Source organism: Carlito syrichta, unplaced genomic scaffold (assembly GCF_000164805.1).
Source record: "Carlito syrichta isolate Samal-C Ts95f unplaced genomic scaffold, Tarsius_syrichta-2.0.1 Scaffold308086, whole genome shotgun sequence".
In the NCBI taxonomy this organism is placed as follows: domain Eukaryota; kingdom Metazoa; phylum Chordata; class Mammalia; order Primates; family Tarsiidae; genus Carlito; species Carlito syrichta.
Genome location: NW_007252182.1, coordinates 268,773 through 283,235, shown reverse-complemented (window position 1 = coordinate 283,235; position 14,463 = coordinate 268,773). Strand labels below are relative to the sequence as shown.

At 47.0% G+C, this 14,463-nt stretch overlaps 1 protein-coding gene across 1 annotated transcript in view; it reads left to right on the top strand.

Moving 5' to 3' along the window:
- The first annotated feature begins 537 nt into the window (after nt 1-537).
- Nucleotides 538-14,463, top strand: part of CUNH16orf45 (chromosome unknown C16orf45 homolog) — a 166,140-nt gene continuing 152,214 nt past the window's right edge. Inside the window, exon 1 of the mRNA XM_008064852.2 lies at nt 538-1,001. Within this exon, the coding sequence (XP_008063043.1) occupies nt 896-1,001 (106 nt within the window). The 5' untranslated portion in view covers nt 538-895. The remainder of the gene's footprint in view (nt 1,002-14,463) is intronic.

Genomic DNA, 14,463 nt, shown 5'->3' with positions numbered 1-14,463 from the left:
GCAAATAATCGTTCTGCACCTCTATTTCATCCTCTGTAAAACAAGGCTAACAAGATAGTATCCATGTCACAGAGCTACTGGGAAGTTTTTCACACCCAGCTGCCATTCAATACATAGTACTTATTTTTATCAGTCTGACTCCTGATATTTTTATACTCTATCCTTTTAATGCTGCCATGCTTTTTGGGGAAGATGAACCTCTGTGTTTCTGGAAAGTAAAGCCTCATGCTCCAAACCACTTTGTTATACCTGTGTCCAAAAATAATTTTGTCTCTGTCCCCCAAGTCCACGCAAACACATACAGAGCTGAAACAGGAGTCCGCAGTCCCATTTCAAATTATACGTACAGTGGTTCTCCCCAAAGTGCACTCAGCCAAGCCCAGAGCACACAGATCCAGGTCCACACTCAAGCTTCTGCATATCCCCACAAAGATGGATCCGTCACCCACAGGCAGAGACGGGCTCACCAATCCCACTCAAAACCCAGCAGCCCATTCATAGATCACAGGGTCACCCACAGTGCCAGCCCCATACGCGGCATCACCACCGGCTCCAGAACGGGCAGGGGCCTTGGCCTGACTTCCTTTGGGTTGGTTTTTATTTTATTTGCTGTTTTTGTTGTTCTTCTTAGAGTTATCATCAGCTGCCCCTCTGTCTCCTTACCCAGCCCCCATGCCCTCCCTTCCCAAAATCCCCACTGCGCATGCGCGCTGCATCCCTCCTCCCCCTCCTGGGTACCAGTCGGCGCTCCCCGGCGCTGGCGGCGGAAGAGATGGAGCAGCGTCACGAGCGCCCGGCCCCTTAAAACGCTGCTGGCCGGAGCCACCTCCTTCCCTGCAGCCCGCAGCGGGGATGGAGTAGAAGGGACCCGTGAGGCTGGCCGCGGGGATCCGCGATGGAGTTAAAGCAATCTTTGTCCACCCATCTGGAAGCCGAAAAGCCTCTGAAGCGCTATGGGGCGGTGGAGGAGACGGCGTGGAAAGCGGAGGGACTGGGGAGAAGTGAGTACTCGGGCGGGGGGCGGGGGACAGATGGGGACCCGTGCGCTGGAGCCGGTGGTCGCGGGAGCGCAGCGAATGCCAGGAGCGGACCCAGGGACGCGCCCCCGCAACTGGGCTCTTGGCGCGGGAGGGATACGTAGCGCTGCGCAGAGACGCTCTCTCCCCACGAACAAAAGGGAGACCCTCTGGGCTGGGCATCGCGAAGACGCTCGGGAAATGACCAGGCAGCTGAGACAGGAGCCTGGGCTGGACTCCGATTCCCGGATCCGCCAGGTCTCAGCTGGTCCTGGAAAGTAAGGTCTTTCCCGCAGCCAAGGGAGGAGATCCTGTCTTCCGCCAGGGATGCGCTGGGGCGCCAGAGCCCTAGAACCGTCCTGGAAAGAGCCCACGTCCCCAGAGAGCGGGGAGTGGTCCGCCTGCCGTCCCCCGCGCGAGGTTGGGGCACACCTGGAATCCTCAGATTTTCTTCCCCCGTCTGCCTCTGGGGTGGGGGGAAGGGTTGGGGGAGATTAACTGTGAGCATACCCTTCCCCTGGCTCCCTGGACTCAGTTCAAGTCTTGGCTTTGGGTACAAACCTGTAAGGCAATCCCGAAACAGACTGGCTGCATGGACTTGCTCTCTCCACGGTGTTTTGGTGTCAACAACATTTCCAACGAAATGATTTTGGGTTTTCGTTAATAGGATGTAATAGCGGAAACTCCCGCCCTCAAAGTGTAGAGGCGGTGTCGGGGGAGGGGGGTTCCAGGATCACCAGCTGTCTCTGCAAACTCAGGGGGCTTCCCAGTGCCCCTGCCCTTCCTGTCTCCTGCCACACTGGGAAAGGCCCCCTGCTCCTCTCCAAGACCCTACCGCCTGCTGTCCCGCGCTGGGTCACTGCTTAGGGCTGTCCACAGCACCAAGCTCTGAGCTATGTCCGGCTGTGTATTGTAGAAAATTGTGTGTGGGGTGTGTGTGTGTTTTCTCTATACCTGTTATTATGAATTTAGACAACCTCCCTAGAATGGATCAACTGTATTCTGATTCCGATGGGTTCAAGTTGAAATCACAATCAAATGTCTTAGTTTCTTACCTGCTATGACGAATGTCATAGGGCTCTGATCTCTTTCCTTCTTTCCTTTTCTTTCTCCTTTTTAAACCTTGGCCCTTCTTTGTATTTCATTCTTTCAAAACCTGCTGGCTTTGGTGGTTTGGCATAACATCTGGGTCGAGGGGCTTGGTTTCACACAAACTCAAAATAATATCAACAATGGCTGCCTGGTATTGCTAGCTTACCGTGTGCTCAGAACTTTAAACACACCATCTCATTTAATCCCCACAGCAGCCTCTTGCCGAGAGCATTGCGAATCCCCACACAGTGGTGAAAAAACTGGGGCTTAAGTGATCTGACTGTTAAGTGGCAGAGCCAGGATTTGAACCCAGAGCCTCCTGCTTTTGAGATGAAGGTTTATTGCTTTTGTGGTTTCAGGAACCTTCCTAAGTCTGGTGAGAGTCTCAGAACATGTTCAGTGATTTGATAAATGTGTAGATACCTGCTGGTCTCTGGAGCTCACAGGGGCCTTGAAAAAAAGCCGAGTCTGTGCAAAATAGAAGCTGTTCAAAGAAGCGCTGGTTTGAATTCTTGCTCTGTCCCTTGCTGGCTGTGTGACTTTAGGAACATTGCTTTGCTTCTGTCTTCTGAAAATGGAAATGATAATTGTACTTACCTTAAGGCTTTATTGTAAATCTTTTCTTTTCTTTTTTTTTTGAGTTGGGGGTCTCTTTCACCCAGGCTGGAGTGCAGCAGTACCTTCATGGCTCACTGCAACCTTGACCTCCTGGGCTCAAGTGATCCTCCTGCCTCAGCCTCCCAAGTAGCTGGGACTACAGACACATGCTCCAAACCACTTTGTTATACCTGTGTCCAAAAATAACTGGGACTACAGACACATGCCACAACACCCAGCTAATTTCTTGATTTTTTTTTTGTAGAGACGAAGTCTCACTATGTTATCCAGGTTGGTCTCGAACTCCTGGGCTCAAGCAATCCTCCTGCCTCAGCCTCCCAAAGTGCTGGGATTACAGGTGTGATCCACTGTGCCCAGCTATTGTGAATATTAAATAGCATAGTGTCTGTAGAGCTCAAGGTAAGCGCTCAATTGACATGCTGGTGGTTTCTATTATGTTCCTGCTATAACATCTGTAGAAGGGACCTGCTTTTATCCTTTGCAAGGAATAGCATAGAGCAATCCCCTGGATTAAACCGGCAGTGTTGGTCAGTTTCCTCATAACTCTCTTACAGCTTTTTATTTTTTCACCATCTTACTAGGAAAAATTTCAAACATCCAGGAAAATTGCAGCAAGCACTCGATTTATAGCAGTCTGGATCCTGAAATTTTTGTACTTCTAAGTCCTCAGCTGCCCACTGTTAAGAGTCTTTCTCAGAAAGTTTTTCTCATCCTCTCTATTTCAAACCATCAAAGTCTGAGTCTTGCTTCCTAGTCAAATGCAAGAGAACAGTCTCTGATCTGCCTCTGCATAACCTTCAAATCTGTTTTTTTCTTTACCTAGTCAAACTTGAAATGATTTTTTTTTTTTTTTTGTAGTCTCACTCTGTTGCCCAGGCTGGAGTGCAGTGGCATACTCATGGCCACCCCAGCGTTGACCTGCTGGGCTCAGGTGATCCTTCCGCCTCAGCCTTCCAAGTAGCTGGAACTACAGGTGTGTGCTACCACGCCTGGATGATTTTTTAATTTATTGTAGAGTTGAATTCTCACCAAGCTGCCCAGGCTGTTCTCGAACCCATGGGCTCAGGCAATCTCTTGACCTTGGCCTCCCAAAGTGCTGAGTTTACAGGCTTAAGCCACCACGCCTGGCCTGAAATGTTCTTAAATCATGGATCCAGAGTTCCACTTTTGAATCTTGATTTTGGCAAATTTTGATCTCTGAACTCTTGTCTGCAAACAGGCCTGGTTTGATTAAAGCTCTCAACTCCTGAGGTCTCTATGGGTTCATTCCATAAAGTCTGGGGCCTCCATTTATTTATTAATGAAGTGTGAAAATTAGGATTTTTGTTTCTCTGGCATAACAATTGCCAAGCCAACGTTGTAATGTTGGAAATACGGAGGAAAAAAGAGGTCCCTTAGAAAAAAGGCACACTGTTTAACTTCCACACACATTTAAATATTTTATGTTAAACACTGCGGATGTGTAAAGGAAACAGGATTGAAGAGGGGAGAAAGACTGCATAACTGGTCTTTTTTAGTTAAGGTTGTATCAACTGCTATTTCTACTTTTAACTGTATTTTTTAGATAAAAGATCCGTAATGTGCTGTAGTAGAGTAGCCAAGAACGGGAGTTGCAAAGTCTGGGGAATTCAAACCAGCTGTAATGCTCTTTAGCTTTGCAACTCTGGGTCAGTTACTGAACCTGTGTGTCATTTCCCTCATCTGTGACACAGGAATAAAAGAAGGAGAGAGCACTCGGGATTTGGAAGATTAAATGAGATATACCCATAATGCTTTTAGCACAGGGTCTGGCAAACTGTAAGCACTTAATCAATGCTGAATGGTAATCACAGTAGGGCAAAAGCAGACGACATCCAATGGTATTTGAAAAGATAATTCCAAGTGTGTCAGTTTTGGCTTTTCATTGCTTCTGTTTCTTCATAAATTCTGGATAACAGTTGTGTACATACCGCCGTCTTCATGGGACTGTGTGGGGGAGACTTCGGTATTCTTGCAAATTGTCTAGTATTTTCTCACTTGAGAAAGAGTCTAAGCAGTTGTCCCCATCCACCTCTGACAGCATTTTTTCCGCCTGTAGTGAGATTTTTTCCTTCCTCAGCTGGAAAATGTATAGTGACATCCCAGCGTGGCTGGCTATATAAAAATACTGCTTTCAACCAACTGTAATTAATTGAGGGAGACACAAAGACAAGGTGCCTTTTTAAAAAGCACAGAGCTTTTCAAAAACTGTTGTCTGTGGCTGTGGCCGTTTCCTGATGGATGTGGATGTGCCTTAAAGGATGATGGGGATTTTGAACAAGGGAGGAGGGGGAGAGGGCACCACAGGAGAAGGAGCTGCAGGAGAGGTGATAGCAATGAAGGCACTGAAGAAGAAACAAATATCCTGTGAGTAGGAGATTGGAATCCAGCGAAAACCTCAAATGGCACTCTTTTCACAGGCCCAGGGGAATTGACTGGTATTCACAAGTTCAGGGATGTGTACTGCCTAGCAAGCCAGTCATTAAACTGGCCCCATGGTTCAGACTTCATCTACAGTGTGGAGTCAGAAATAATGTGAACTGCTGGCAATCTAGGTAATCGATTCTTTTTTTTTTTTTTTTTTTTTGAGTTAGAGTCTCACTCTGTTGCCCAGACTGGAGTGCAGTGGCCGCTCCCGGCCACCGCAGCCTCAACCTGCTGGTCTCCGGCGATCCTTCCGCCTCAGCCTTCCAAGTAGCTGGAATTACAGGCATGCGCTACCACGCCCGGCTGATTTTTTTATTTATTGTAGAGATGAGGTCTCACTGCCCAGGCGGGTCTCGAACTGGCAGGCTCAGGCAATCCACTCACCTCAGCCTGCCAAAGGCATGGGATTACAGACTGAGTCACCGAGCCCGGCGGTAATCGATTCTTGGAGAAGGTTTGGAATTATTTTATCTGCTTGATGAAATATACCAATTACACAATTTTAGCATTCTTTTTGTTATAGAATGCCTGCACTTTATAAAACATTCAAATTCATCTGAAATATGTAAATGAAAAGAGAAGTGAAAAATGACCATCATCCCCTGTTCCCATTTATTCATTCAATCTGTGAGTATCGCCAGGCAGTATTCTAGGAACTGCAGATGCAGTATTGAGCAAGGCCATGCTTCCTTGTCCAAGTGAAACTTCTGTTGAGGAGAAATCAGGTCATAGGTTGAGAGTGAGGACATCAGGTAACACATAAGCAAACAAAATAGTTCAGATCATGATAAGTGTTACTTGGAAATTAATAGGGGAGGGATGTTTTTCATCTGTTGTTCAGGAAGTTCTTCTCTAAGGAGGTAATATTTTGTAATGTATATAGCAAGGACACAGGCAGTAAGTAGAAAGGCCCTTGGTGTGTTAGAGGAAGAGACAGAAGGCCAGGGTGGCTGGAACCTGGTGAGTGAGAGAGAGAGTGAGTGATGAATCAGAGGGGAGCCAGACTAGGTAGGGCTAGGTAGGTCGTGGTTAAAAAAAAAAAGTCTGAAATGTATTGTCTTTGCAGGAAAAACTGCTGAAGAGTTATTATTATTATTATTATTTTCAAATTGGGGTCTCACTCTGTTGCCCAGACTGGAATGCAGTGGCACAATCATGGCTCTCCGTAGACTTGATCTTCTGGGTTCTGGTGATCCTTCCACCTCAGCCTCCCAAGTAGCTGGGGCTACAGTTGCAGGCCACCACATCTGGTTAATTTTTTGATTTTTTTGTAGAGATGAGGGTCTCCCCATTTGCCCAGGCTGGTCTCAAACTCCTGGGCTCAAGCAGTCCTCCAATTTCGCCCTCCCAAAGTGCTGAGATTATAGGCATGAGCCACCATGCCGGGCCTAAAGCTTTTGAAGAATTTTAGGCAAAGGACTAACATGAGCTGGCTTTTGTTTTTAAAAGGTCATGCTGGCTACTGGATAGAGAGTCAGGTCACAGAGGGCCAAGTCGCCACTTGTAGACCATATTTGATATGGTTCCCAGTTCCTTCTTAATCAATTTCATTTTGGATAAGATTTGAGAATTTCCTTGAGTGTCAAAGGCATGACAAGGAGTAAAGTCCCTGTGTCTGTCCCCTGGAGCACCAAGCATTAGGTTAAGAATTAGGAGAGGAGCCAGGTTTGATGGCTCATGCTCGTAATTCCAGCACTTTGGGAGGCCATGGAAGAAGGATCACTTAGCCCAGGAGTTTGAGAACAGCCCGGGCAACATAGCAAGACCTTGTCTCTACACAAAAATACAAAAATTAGACATGGTGTCACGCACCTGTAGTCCCAGCTACTTGGGTGGCTGAGACAGAAGGATTGCCTAAGCCCAGGAAGTCGAGGCTGTGGTGTGTGGTGATCATGCCACTGCACTCCAGCCTGGGCAACAGAGTGAGACCACTACTCAAAAAAAAAAAAAAAAAAAAAATTAGAAGAATTAGGAGCGAGATAGTGTCTGTACCACTCCTGGATAGGCAACTGACTGGGTGAATTATCTTGGAACTATAATTACAGAAGTGGAAAGATTATGAATATGACAGTGTCTAGTACATACTTTAAACAAACCCGGTTGTTTACATTTCTCTGTGTTTATTCATAACTGTTTCATTTTTGCAAGTTTTCTTTTTATGTGTTAATTGAAGAAAGAAATCAATTGTGCCTATTTTTGTCTCTGATTAGTTATTAAGCATGCATTAATAATAATAGCAGTTTAATGAGTTTTAGCTATGAACTTGGGCTTATTAAATTCTCATAACAGTCCCATGACATAAGCAGAATTATCATTCCCATTTGATATATGGGGAAACTGAGGTTTAGGGAGGTTAAGAAACTTGCTGAAAGTCATAAAGCTAGTATGTGGCAGAACTGGAGCCTGATTCTGAGTCTTTTCTGACTCTAAATGTTCCTATTCACTGTTATTCTTGGCTCCACGCTAAATGTTGGAGAAATAAGAGATGGAATAAGACCCAGCCCCCACTCTCAAGAAACTTACAGATTTGGGGAGTAGGGGACACAGCTATAAAGAACACCACAGGATTAGGCATGATGGCTCAAGCCTGCAATCCCAGTGCTTTGGGAGGCCAAGGCAAGAGGATCGTTTGAGCCCAGAAGTTTGAGACCAGCCTTGGTAATATAGCAAGATCCCATCTCTACAAAAAAATAAAAAAATTACCTGGGTGTGGTGGCACCCGCCTATAGTCCTAGCTACTCAAGAGGCTGAGGCAGGAGAATCACTGGAGCCCAGGAGTTCGAGGCTGCAGTGAGCTGTGATGGTGCCACTACACTTCAGCCTGGGTGGCAGAACAAGACCCTGTCTCTCAAAACAACAACAACAAAACCCATCACAACTTATAAAAGCAGGAGACTGAAATACATGCCAAAGAAAAGAACACGGGAAATGAGAAGGAGAGATTGGCTCTTTTTTTTTTTTTTTTTAAGTTGGAATTTCACTCCATCTCCCAGGCTGGAGTGCAGTGGCATGCTCATGGCCACCCCAGCGTCGACCTGCCGGTCTCTAGTGATCCTGCTGTCTCAGCCTTCCAAGTAGCCGGAACTACAGGTGCGCGCTACCACGCCTGGTTAATTTTTTGATTTATTGTAGAGATGAGGTCTGGCCAAGTTGCCCAGGCTGTTCTTGAACCAATAGGTTCAAGGCAATCCCCTCACCTTGGCCTCCCAAAGTGCTGGGATTATAGGCTTGAGTGAGAGATTGACTCTTAATGGGAGACTCCAGGCCAACAGCAGAGAGGTGTTTGCACTGGGCCTGAAGGTCATGCTAGGCTTCAGAAGGTAAAGAGAGGAGAGGAGGGCATTCCAGGTGAGCTGGCTGCCCAGGGAAGGGAGGTGGAGGTTCCAAAGGCCAAGCTAGGGCACCAACATTCCCTACTTGTTTACTTCCCATTGGCTTAATGAAATCTGGGTCTCTTGGCTCCTGTGTTGTGGGATTCTGGGTCTGTCTGGTTCACTCATGTGACTTGCCTGGGACCAGGATGGGCCTGTGGGTAGGAAGCCAGCCAGGCAGACACTCTCTTTCAGTGTAGCCTTTCGGAACACTCACAAGCTCCTCAAAAGATGCTTACCTACACTACCTTGATTTCTCACTACTGACTTGCCGAGTAGGTTTGAGTGCCTACTGTGTGCTCAGCTTTAGAGAGACAGAGAGTTTTCTATCTGACTATGTTCCATCCCTCCCTCTGCTGCTTCCTGGCACTGTGATCTCGGGAAATTTGCCTAATTTCCATGAGCCTCAGTATTCTCATCTTTAAAATAGGCACGGTGATTTCTTTAATCCCCTGAGGAGTAAATAGGGTAATTCTGGGAAAGCATGGTGTCTGACATAGACATGCCACTAAGTATTATGGATACCAGCAGTGTGAAGGCTTAGCTCAGTTTACGTGATGACATTTATTAAGAAATGCCTATCGGACTGGGTGCTGGTGGTTAAGGTATGAGCAAGCAGTGTCCTGGCCATTGGAAAGCAGACTGTGTCTCACATATGGTTTACAAGTGGAAGTTTTAGAGTCAGAGGCCTTTACTATGAGACCTGCTTCTGCCACGTACTGACTCTGGGCCTAGCACAGATGATTTCACTTCCTAAGCTTGGTTTCCACATCTGTAAACTGGTGACGATAGTCATGTCTACCCTGGATTGCTCTGAGAACTCCTTTGAGATACAGAATGGAAACCATTTAGCACAGAGGGCAGGACATGATACCTATTTGGTAAATGTTAATCATTATTGTCTTCACAGCTATGGTGACAGTTACATAAGGAGGTAAACTCAACTAATAAGGGTGTGGGCCAGGTGCAATGGCTCACGCTTGTAATCCCTCCGCTTTGGGAGGCTGAGGAGGGAGGATCACTTGAGCCCAGGAGTTTGAGGCCAGCCTGGGTAACATAAATAGATCTTGTCTCTCAAAAAATTTTCAAAAATTAGCCAGGAGTGGTGGCATGAACCTGTAGTCCCAGCTACTCGGGATCACCTGAACCCAGGAAGTAGAGGCTACAGTGAGCCGTGATCATGCCACTGCACTCCAGCTTGGGTAACAGAGTGAGACCCTGACACACACAAAAATAAAGGTTGGTATAAGTCAGCAGGGATGAGGGTGGGCTAGGGGAGCACAGAAGGGGCTTAGCCCAACCTTGGGGCTCCTAAAAGCTTCTCCAAGAGCTAAGTCTTGATGGGCAAGTGAGAAAGGGTTGAAGGAAAGACATACAGGGGGTCACCATTCACCCTTAGGGAAAAACAGATTCAAACCTTAATGAGATGTCATTGCACAGCCACAAAAGGACTGACCATGCCAAGTGCTGGGGAGGAGGCAGAGCAGCCGGACTCTCATGCCTTGCTGGGGGGACGTCACCTGGAGGGTGATCGCTCGGTGATTTCTGAAAAATGTAAACTTCCACCAGTCATTGGCCCCAGACACTGCACTTCTAGGTATTTACCTGAGAGAAATGAGAGCGTGTGTCTGTACAAAGATGCACACACCAATGTTCACAGCAGTTTAATTTGGAACTGGCGAAAACTGGAAGCAACTTCAAAGCGGTACATCCATATAATGGAATACTACTCAGCAGTAAAAAGGAGTGGATTAATGATATCCACCACAGCATGGATGAATCTCAAAATAATTATGCTGAGTGAAGGAAGCAAGAACAAGAGTACCTACTATATGAGTCCATTGATATGCGGTTACAAAATATGTAAACTCATGAGACAGAAAGCAGGTCAGTGGTTGCTTGAAGCCAGGGAGGAAGAAAGAGTGAGGCGAAGTGAATTGAATTTTTTTTTTTTAAAAAGGACACGAGGAAACTACTGGGGGTGAGAATATGTGTCCATTACCTTCTTTTTTTTTTGAATCAGGGTCTCATTCTGTCACCCAGGCTGGAGTGCAGGGGCACAATCACAGATCACCACAGACTCAGGCAAACCTTCCACCTCAGCCTCCCAAGTAGCTGGGACTACAGGCACGTGCCACCATACCTAATTTTTTGATTTTTTTTAGAGATGAGGTCTCACTATGTTGTCCAGGCTGGTCTCAAATTTCTGGGCTCAAGTGGTTTTCCCAGCTTGGCCTCCCAAAGTGCTGGGATGACAGAAGTGAGCCACCACACCCGGCTATTTATGCTTTGAGTTGAGGTTTCACTCTGTTGCCCAGGCTGGAGTGCAGTGGCGTGATCACAGCTCACCACACCCTCAGTCTCCTAGGCTCAGGAGAGCCTACCATCTCAGCCTCCCAAGTAGCTGGGGCTACAGGTGACTGCTACCACACATGGCTAATTTTTTTATTTTTTTATTTTTTGTAGAGATGAGTTCTCGCCATGTTGCCCAGGCTGGTCTTGAATTCCTGGGTTCAAGTGATTTTCCCGTCTCAGCCTCCCAAAGTGCTGGGATGACAGGTGTGACCCAATGCGCCCAGCAAAATTGTGCACTTTATGTGCACTTAATTGTATATTAGTAAAGCTGTTGAAAATGTAAGTGGAATAATAAAGAAACGTTTAAAATAAAAATACAAGAACAATGCACGTCATAACACCAATATATACTAGGTCCCAGTGGTAGCACCAAGGGACCCTTTGGGGGACTGGGAGGTGAAGTGGTGCTTGAAGGTGGCCTGAAGAGATGAATAGTATGTCATCATTGATTGAGGGGACAGCATTCCAGGCAGGAGGAACAGCACTTGTGGAGACACAGAGACATGGAAGAGCACATTTGTCCTGGGAGCTGCAAAGAGGTCAGTCATGCTTTTTAGGGTCCAAAAGAGTAGGGAAGTGAGACCAGGGCAGGGCATGAGGGCATGTCAGAGCCTGGGGTAGGGTCATAGGGGACTGGAAGTGAGAAGGCTCAACTCCTCACTGAGTTGAGACTTGCGTGTAGGGCATATGTGGGGTGGCTGAGGACCAAACTCCTGGAATGGAGTTTGTTTGTTTTCACGAATCAGAGTCAGACTTGTTAATAATTATTTTTTACTTAAAATGCCTCTACAGACAGGGAACATCAGAGGAACAAAAACAAAGATTCTAAAGGAAGTATAAGAAGATGATCGCAAGAAATAACATGCGTGGGCCAGGCACGGTGGCTCATGCCTATAATCTTAACACTTTGGGAGGCTGAGGAGGAAGGATCACCTGAACCCAGGAATTCGAGACCAGCCTGGGCAACATAGCGAGACCTCATCTCTATAAAAAATTAAAAAATGAACCAGGTGTGCCATGCACCTGTAGTCCTAGTCACTTGGAAGGCTGAGGCGGGAGGATCACTTGAGCCCAGGAGTTTGAGACTGCAGCGAGCCATGATCGTGCCACTGCACTTCAGCTTGGGCAACAGAAAGGTAAAGCAATTTGCCCAGTGTCACCCTGCTAATAAGTGGCTGGACTGGGATCAGAATGTAGCATAGGTGGACCCAGTCCTGCTGCCTTCCTGATTTCCTGGGGCATGTGGAGGCTGCTGTGGACAGAGACGTTCAGCATCACATAGACACGTCTCCATGTTCCTCAGCACCAACTCTATTGCCTGGCTCATGCCTCCCCTTTTCCATTACACACACGGCCCTTGGAAGCTGGAGGACAGCATGGCACTCCTTCCACACTCCGAGTTTCATGCTGGTGTGGGCAACGAAGACCATCACAAAAACGCAGGTCAAGAGTCTTTCTGTCTTGAAGACGATTTGCAGCTTCCCAGAGTAATGCCTCCTTCAAATGATGAAGAAGGGATTCATGATAACATCGGGGCTGATTAAGGTGATATTTGAGAGCAGGAGCTCTTTCTGCATTTGACTCCTAGTTTTATTACTTCATAAAAGCTGTGTGATCTTGGGCTGGTTACTTAACCTCTCTGAATTTCAGTCTTCTCCTCTTTGAAGTGAGGCTAATACCAAGACCTGCCTCCTAGGGTCACAAAAACAATCCAATGAGATGCTATATAAAAGCCCGTTGCACAGAGCCTGGTGCTCTCGGTAAGTGGTGGTGATGATATGGACAGAAGTGGACAGGAAGTGGCCCAGGTAGTATTTGAGCAGTTGAAGAGAAGGAGAGAGAAGTTAAATGCCAGTGGGCGAACCAGCCTCAGGAAGAGAATGGAGGTGACAACATGCATGGAGATTCCCGGAGGCATGTGTGAGCTTGGTGACACTGGAGTCGAGAGACACACGGGTGGTTGAGCAGAGCCGTAGACTTGGGTGGATTAAAAACCAACTGGCAAGATACGGAGGAAGCATTTCAGGAAAGTTTCCTGGTAGTACTGGCAACCTGGATGGAAGAGCACGGGCCCTGGATGTCAGAGCAGCCGACAGGGTTTTGGAATGACCAGGTCATGAGGTCGCAGGGCTGGCGTCTAAGGGGATTTGGAGGAAGAGACTGATCAGACATTGCGAAAGGACAGCTCTCAGAAGGAAAGATTGTCTTCTTAATACTGCCAGTGCAGTAGGCAGGAAATAACTCAGTTATTAGCCTGAGGTCTTAGCAATTTTAAAACATCGGCACTCAGGTTGTCCACTCTCACTTTCAACAGGGTTTAAAGAGGTGCAGGGGCTGAGCGTGGTGATTCATGCCTGTAATCCCAGCACTTTGGGAGGACAAGGCAGGAGGATCACTTGAGCCGGGAAGTTTGAGACCAACCTGGGCAACATACTTTCTACAAAAGAAAATTAAAAATTAGCTGGTCGTTGTGGTATCTGCCTATAGTTCCAGTGACTGGGAGGCTGAGGCAGGATTGCTTGAGCCCAGGAGGTTGAGCCTGCAGTGAGTTATGATTGTGCCACTGCACTTCAGCCCAGGACAGAGTGAGACACTGTTGTTAGAGAGAGATAGAGACAGAGAAAGAGAGAGAGAGAGAGAGAGAGATGCAGAGACTGTGGGTATTGGGAGAATAATAGTAATGACCCCTTGCATGTGTGTGGCTCTTTCTAATTTATACCTTTCCTGAGAGGCTAGGGACTCACCCAGGCACAGGGTAGAGCAAGTAACAACTGAGCCAGGATACAGCCATCCTGTTCCACTCATCCAGGGTTTACCCAGGCACATTTATTTGAATAACACAAGAACAATGTTGCAAGATGGCCACAAGTATGTCTGGATTCCATTAAAAATCCAGACAGGAAAATGTCTATAATGCATGGCACTAATCATTCTGCTCATTTGAAATTCCCGAACAGATAATTCATCTGTTCATCAATCCATTCAGTGCGTACTTGTTGATGGTGTCAGCTAGGGCAGGCATCACGCTGTGCGCCTGAATGTGCAACAGGACTTTGATAAGGATATATGCACCCTGCCTTCAGGTGATGAAAGGTCTTCTGGGAATAGTCCTGCTTCCAAAGATGCAAAACAGAGGTACCACAAGGGAATGTTATCCCCCCACCCACCAGTCCCCTAAAAGCTGATTTCAGGACAGATTGCTGACCCAGTAACCTTTCAGGTAAATGTTGCCGAGAGATTAATTCAGTTATTTTGCTACAGGCGTGCTCTTGCAGGCCTTTGAGAAGATGAGTCTTAACAGGGTCAAACCAAGTTTTATGGGCTAAACTGAGCACAATTATTGTCCTTTGTCTTCCTGTGAGTGTCAGAATCACAGAGACCCTGTGAGTCTTTGTCACTGCTGAAGGCTGCATCCCCAGTGGCTGGCATGGTCCAGCACTTAGAAGCCTATGTTTCAGGGCAGGGTGCGGTGGCTCATGTGAGTAATCTCAACACTTTGGGAGACTGAGGTGGGAGGATGCCTTGAGACAAGAATTTTAAGACCAGTCAACATAATGACACCCCAC